The 6995-nt window shown below is 49.4% G+C and overlaps 1 protein-coding gene across 4 annotated transcripts in view; it reads left to right on the top strand.

Moving 5' to 3' along the window:
* Positions 1–669: 669 nt before the first annotated feature.
* The window catches only part of LOC116352992 (far upstream element-binding protein 2), an 18305-nt gene continuing 11979 nt past the window's right edge, over positions 670–6995 (top strand). For 2 of the 4 annotated variants that reach the window (XM_031811016.1, XM_031811015.1), the window contains exons 1-13: positions 670–968; positions 2114–2222; positions 2381–2440; positions 2538–2574; positions 2710–2768; positions 2860–2943; positions 3605–3662; positions 4436–4607; positions 5072–5170; positions 5674–5790; positions 6229–6331; positions 6500–6505; positions 6880–6885. In XM_031811016.1, coding sequence (XP_031666876.1) covers positions 882–968; positions 2114–2222; positions 2381–2440; positions 2538–2574; positions 2710–2768; positions 2860–2943; positions 3605–3662; positions 4436–4607; positions 5072–5170; positions 5674–5790; positions 6229–6331; positions 6500–6505; positions 6880–6885 — 997 coding nt within the window. In that variant the 5' untranslated portion in view covers positions 670–881. The remainder of the gene's footprint in view (positions 969–2113; positions 2223–2380; positions 2441–2537; positions 2575–2709; positions 2769–2859; positions 2944–3604; positions 3663–4435; positions 4608–5071; positions 5171–5673; positions 5791–6228; positions 6332–6499; positions 6506–6879; positions 6886–6995) is intronic. The other 2 variants (XM_031811018.1, XM_031811017.1) reach the window with 2 other exon arrangements.

Raw genomic sequence — 6995 nt, 5'->3', positions numbered from 1 at the left:
TATAGAGTGAACTACTTTAGACCAGAGACCATTCACCCTATATAGTACACTACTCTAGACCAGAGACCATTCCCCCTATATAGTACACTACTTGACCATTCCTCTGGTCAAAATGTGTGCACTATATGGGGAATAGGGTGCCATTTGGGACACTAAAATTGGAGAGTGGTATGTCTATCAGCTAACATAAGTAGCTAGGTCACTAATATTTAAATGACATGGCTGAATGCTGTTAGCCTGGGTGCTAGTCTCTCTTGCCAACTCCTTATGGAATTTGTCACGCTGTTTGGCTTGACAACGGAGTAGGCAAAATCACAACAGATCTGGGACCAGGCTAATATTTATAGCAATGGTACCAAAAACTAACTCAAAATTTCTGCTTTGTTGCTTTCATCTGTGTTTCTACTTTTGAGATCCTGCAAGGTTGATGGTTTGTGTTTTACGAGCTGAACGAGCTCATTGTTGCCCCCAAATGGGTATTGGTCGTTACAAACATCAATCAATAATGGAAGGTTGTTTCTGTAAGCACATTGGTCAACTTGACCATTCTTCAAACTCCGATTGGCTCTTCAAAAAGCGCCTACAGATGATTGGTCAAAGCTGAACTGTCAATCAAGTATCTCCCTGCCCTGGTCAATAGGACCTACGTTCGAGGCAGTAAACCAGTAAGATTTGTGTCTGTAATTCTTCACCGCCTCCTTCGCAATCACCGATTGGTTACTTTAGGAGGGAAGACTGCTAGAAGGTTTGATGCCCACTTTCTGCGCCCTCCCCGCACTTCGCCTTTCTCATCTTCCCGCTTCTGCGCAACTCTGCTCGGCCTAACTACCTGTCCAAACCCCCGTGTGTGTCTGTGTATTTTCCCCAAGAGAGCAAGCAGCATGTCGGACTACGGCTCACCCGGGGCCGGAGCGGGCGCTGGAGGCAAAAAAGATGCTTTCGCGGACGCCGTGCAGCGAGCCAGACAGGTAAGGTTGGAGCAATAGCGAGACTGGGGCACTGACCCAAGCCAGTCTGTTGTGTGCGCTATCTACGATGCTAGGCTAACTAGCTAGCTTGCAACGAGGCCGTCGATGGGTTACTCGAATCGATGCGACCGACCGGCTTGGTGTGTGGGTGAAATCAAAATGCGAAAAACCTAGATTTGAACATTGTGTTGGTGTACGCATGTGTGGCTTTGTTTTTAATATTAGCTAACGTTAAACGTTTGAGTTTGGTAGCGCCACAAGGTTTACGCTAGTTAGAGTGCTACCGTTAGCTGGTGAGGCTAGCTGGTAGTGTTCTCGGCGTGGCGATGCTTTCCTTGTTCTAGATAGCAGCTAGCCAACAAGCCCAAAACACCGACACTAACGTTACCTTTAGGTGCCTGGATAGTAAGCTAACTAATGTTGGTGATCACGAAAAGCCCTCAATTTATATTCCAATAGACCTACCATGTAGTTAACTAGTTAGTCATCAATCATTTAACGTGGCTAGCGTTAGCTTTAAGTTTGGTAACTAGCTAGCGCCAGCAGACTATCATTAACTTAAGGTAGTTGCTAGTTCAATAACGTTAGCTAATGAGGTAGACGTTTCCACATGGAACCTGCGATGCAAACTTCCGAAACAGTCAAATTTGTCGGTCAGTGTTTCAGAATAGCTAACTTGCATAGCTAGTGGGACACAAACACGCTCTAGTTAGTGTTAACGTTAGCTACTGCCGACATGTCTGTGATACGAATTAGGCCAGTATCTCCAAACGAGATCCTCTTATCCCAGTCTGGCAGCTACCTGGACTAACCCCGGGTGTAGAAAATAACTACAGAGTCTAGGGCTGCTTCTCAAATGGCACCACGGGGATCTGGTCAAAGTAGTCCATTATCGGGAATATAAAGTGCTGTTTGGGATCCAACCCGGCTATTGTGTAATAAAGGGATGCGGGATGGTACATGGTTTGTGTAGAGGTGATATACTTGGGCAGCTACAGATCTAGGATCAGGCTACCAGTTACAGATTCACACCCGGGGAATATTATACAAAACGGTCCATATATCACTATCTTGGGCCAAATTCATTTTCTCTAGGCGCTCACACAATGCATTTTAATGAGATACATGCTGTGTGTGTTCCCTAGATTGCAGCTAAGATCGGAGGAGATGCCGGACCTCCAAGTAACAATGGAGGAGCAGGAGGAGGAGAGGGCTTCCCGTTCCAAACACTGAAACGCTCTCTGGAGGATGGAGGTAGGAGACCAGGGGAGGGCAACACAGAGGCACAGGGACCAACACACACACGGAGGAAAACCGAGACACACACATACACTATGTACACACAGAGGATCATGTTCCCGGAGCCTTACTTCAGGATGGTATTGAGGTTCATGTCTTTCCTGTTTTATCAGACCAACCAGATGCCAAGAAGATGTCTTCCCAGGGGGACAGAGACTCAGCCACTGCTTTGTGTACGTACACCTAACAGACAATCTCTTGTCTCTGCCTATCCTCTCACATTTATCGGTTGCTTTCTATTGGTTGTTAATCCATTACTCTTCCCTGTAGCTATCGGAGCTCAGCTCGCTGCCCTGTCTCAGCAAAGGTATTAATAGAAGGCTGTTTTGTCTTCTCTTTTTGCCTGTCTTGTATATTTTGCAGTGTTCGATTCCCTGGTGTTTTGGGCTTGTTGTGAAGGATAAACATTAATTCCTCCGTTCTCTCCCTCTTTTCTCTTCAGTGTCAGACCCTCCACTATGACAGAGGAGTACAGAGTGCCAGACGGCATGGTCGGACTCAGTGAGTACACACACGGTATCGCTTGGGCTCACACAGAGAAGCTGTTCACGCATACTATGATAAAATGACTTCACGGCTTGTTTCTCCACAGTCATTGGTCGAGGGGGCGAGCAGATCAACAAGATCCAGCAGGACTCGGGCTGCAAGGTCCAGATCGCTCCAGGTGAGCAACTAGGTGCTCACCTCTCTTTATATTCTTTATATACTACCTCTACTATCTCAGCACGCAGCCCAGATGGCACCCTATTCCCTATCTAGTGCACTACTTTAGACCAGAGCCCTATTCCCTATCTAGTGCACTACTTTAGACCAGAGCCCTATTCCCTATCTAGTGCACTACTTTAGACCAGAGCAATGGCCATTATTATGCCTGATGAAACTGTGCTGTGTTCTGATTGGCTCTCGCAACAAAGGCATTTTGCTGTCCTTGTGCACGCGACATTAAAACGTGGAACTATCTGGCACTGCTTTTGACCAGGGCCTTGAGCAAATATAGTGCACTTCTTTGGACAAGAGCAATGACCTTTTTTTTAGGGCACTACTCTAGGCTAGTGCCCTGGTCAAAGATAGAGCATTACATTTGGCCGGAGCATATGCCTTTATTGTGCACTACTGTTAGTGCACTACGTTTCACCAGGGCCCATAGGGCTCTGTTAGTGCACTACGTTTCACCAGGGCCCATGGGGCTCTGTTAGTGCACTACCTTTCACCAGGGCCCATAGGGCTCTGTTAGTGCACTTTGTAAGTAATAGGGTGCCAATTGGGATGCATTTGTAGTCTGCCAGTTAGACAGATGTTGTTTACTTGTTGTTGTTTACTTGTTGTTTGTGTTTCAGACAGTGGTGGCATGCCAGAGAGGAGCGTCTCCCTCACAGGAAACCCTGACGCCATCGCGTAAGACACTAAGCCCTGGTCTAATGTGGTGTCCCCATAGGGCCCTGGTCTAATGTGGTGTCCCCATAGGGCCCTGGTCTAATGTGGTGTCCCCATAGGGCCCTGGTCTAATGTGGTGTCCCCATAGGGCCCTGGTCTAATGTGGTGTCCCCATAGGGCCCTGGTCTAATGTGGTGTCCCCATAGGGCCCTGGTCTAATGTGGTGTCCCCATAGGGCCCTGGTCTAATGTGGTGTCCCCATAGGGCCCTGGTCTAATGTGGTGTCCCCATAGGGCCCTGGTCTAATGTGGTGTCCCCATAGGGCCCTGGTCTAATGTGGTGTCCCCATAGGGCCCTGGTCTAATGTGGTGTCCCCATAGGGCCCTGGTCTAATGTGGTGTCCCCATAGGGCCCTGGTCTAATGTGGTGTCCCCATAGGGCCCTGGTCTAATGTGGTGTCCCCATAGGGCCCTGGTCTAATGTGGTGTCCCCATAGGGCCCTGGTCTAATGTGGTGTCCCCATAGGGCCCTGGTCTAATGTGGTGTCCCCATAGGGCCCTGGTCTAATGTGGTGTCCCCATAGGGCCCTGGTCTAATGTGGTGTCCCCATAGGGCCCTGGTCTAATGTAGTGCCCTACATAGGGAGTAGGGTTTGGTAGTTTTTCCTAGTCGTTTGATCTCAATTTGAAAAATTCTGGGCGCTGGCGTAGGGGCCATGTTAAGTATTTCTGATCATTACACAACTCTTTCTAACTACTTGCCCCCCTCCCTGTCTGTCTTTTCCTCCTCTTCAGGAAAGCCAAGATGTTTCTGGATGAGATTGTATCTCGGGGGCGCGGTGCTCCTTCCTCCTCTTTCCACGAGTCGACCAATGGGCAGAGTGGCTCCATGCAGGAGATGATGATCCCAGCTGGCAAGGCCGGCCTAATCATCGGCAAGGGAGGAGAGACCATCAAACAACTACAGGTACACATTGGGGAGTTGTATAGCTGAAGCCTCCTGTCCAGGGGGTGTACTGGTACATCAGGCTGCCTCACCCTACAGAAACAGGAGATGGACTAGTGTCCTGTCCAGGGGGTGCACTGGTACATCAAGCTGCCTCACCCTACAGAAACAGGAGATGGACTAGTATCCTGTCCAGGGGGTGTACTGGTACATCAAGCTGCCTCACCCTACAGAAACAGGAGATAGACTAGTGTCCTGTCCAGGGGGTGTACTGGTACATCAAGCTGCCTCACCCTACAGAAACAGGAGATAGACTAGTGTCCTGTCCAGGGGGTGTACTGGTACATCAAATATCTGTACAGGAGTACGAATCAGAACACAGCAACTAATATAATGGGAGGGAAGTACTAGGAAACCAACACTAAACATGGGGAGGCTTGTCAGATGGATGGATGGATATATAGAGATGTATCTCTTCCCTGTAGGAGCGTGCTGGAGTGAAGATGATCCTCATCCAAGATGGTTCCCAGCCACCCAACATGGACAAACCCCTGCGCATCATCGGAGACCCCTACAAAGTTCAGGTAAACGCCCCTGTTGCGCGTACTGCCTTCACCACACGCCCCTGTTGCACGTACTGCCTTCACCACGCGCCCCTGTTGCATGTACTGTCTTCACCACGCGCCCCTGTTGCGCGTACTGCCTTCACCACGCGCCCCTGTGGCGCGTACTGCCTTCACCACGCGCCCCTGTGGCGCGTACTGCCTTCACCACGCGCCCCTGTGGCGCGTACTGCCTTCACCACGCGCCCCTGTGGCGCGTACTGCCTTCACCACGCGCCCCTGTGGCGCGTACTGCCTTCACCACGCGCCCCTGTGGCGCGTACTGCCTTCACCACGCGCCCCTGTGGCGCGTACTGCCTTCACCACGCGCCCCTGTGGCGCGTACTGCCTTCACCACGCGCCCCTGTTGAGCGTAATGCGTTCCTGGATATGGGGCTGGTTGTAGTGATGTCTCTGATATTATGCCAGGTAGTACTGTCTGACTTGATCAACCTCTCTTACTTTCCCTCTCTCTCTCTCTGCAGCAAGCGAAGGAGCTGGTGAATGAGATTCTGAGAGAGAGGGATCACGCTGGCTTTGGAGACAGAAACAATTTTGGCAACCAAATGGGAGGAGGTGGTGGTGGAGGAGGAGGCATGGATGTGAGTAGGATCTTTTAATGTTTATGAGATGGATTCAACTTGATTCTAGTTGGAAGTCTGACTGGATTTGACAGAGCTGTGGAGGTCAAACTCCCCCAGCTGCTTCTCTCTAGTTATGTGTTAACCCCACCTTCCACCATGGCACAGGGAAGGCAGCTTGGCTGATGGAAATGCAGCCCTGGGGGGTTAAACCCATAGACTTACATTGACTAGAATGTTAAATAGAACATCTGACAGCAGCATCATTGACCTGATTCAGAATGCCCCTTCTACTCGTTCTAAGTCTATGGTTAAACATTGTAGAATGACTGTGGCGTTGCAGCCCCGTTTAGTAACGAGTCTCGACTACAACTCTGTTGAACGTCTTTGCCCCATCAGTATCGTGTTTCAGCTTGGCCAGATGCCTTTTCCTCATTAAGGTGTCTTTTCATTGGCCAGGTGCCCGTGCCCCGCCACTCTGTGGGAGTTGTGATTGGTCGAAGTGGAGAGATGATCAAGAAGATCCAGGCAGACGCTGGAGTTAGGATACAGTTCAAACCAGGTGAGGATCACACACACAACTTCCTGCTACGGAACACTACCTTCTATTCTTGTTCAGCCAGTCCCTGTATCTCCCCCTTAAACCCTGCTTCAGTTGTTATAATCACTATGGTAATTCTCTCCCTCTTTTTGTTCTCTCTCCCTCCCCCTCCCCCCCTCTCTCTATCAGATGAAGGTACATGACGTATAAGATTCAAACCCACACCTACAACAGATTTAAAATATTTATATCATAGGAAACATTAGTATTTTATGATGGAGTTTTTTTTACACGTGATCATAGGTCCGGGAGAAACAAACTGATCTCAGACCTCTTGTTAGTCCCACAACATTTAAATAAGTCACTTGACTGTGGGGCGAACCTGGGGCATGTTCAGTATAGCCCCACCGTAACGAAACGGTTTGCAGCTGGGAGCTCCAGTCTGTTGTTATGGGACGAGTCCAGGTAGCGCCGTCCCATTTTGACCCTGCTTCAGTTGAGTGTTATGATCAGTATGGTAACTGTCCCTCTCTTTGTCCCCTCCCCCCCTTTCTCTCTCCCTCTGTCAGATGAAGGTACAGGACTGTATATGAAACTTAAACACCACACACACACTTACACACACACACACACACACACTTACACACAGCAGATTGATGTGTTTCTATCGGGTCAGAAAGGGCAT

This window comes from Oncorhynchus kisutch, unplaced genomic scaffold (genome assembly GCF_002021735.2).
Source record: "Oncorhynchus kisutch isolate 150728-3 unplaced genomic scaffold, Okis_V2 Okis01b-Okis20b_hom, whole genome shotgun sequence".
Taxonomy (NCBI): domain Eukaryota; kingdom Metazoa; phylum Chordata; class Actinopteri; order Salmoniformes; family Salmonidae; genus Oncorhynchus; species Oncorhynchus kisutch.
This window is presented reverse-complemented; position numbering and strand designations above follow the sequence as displayed.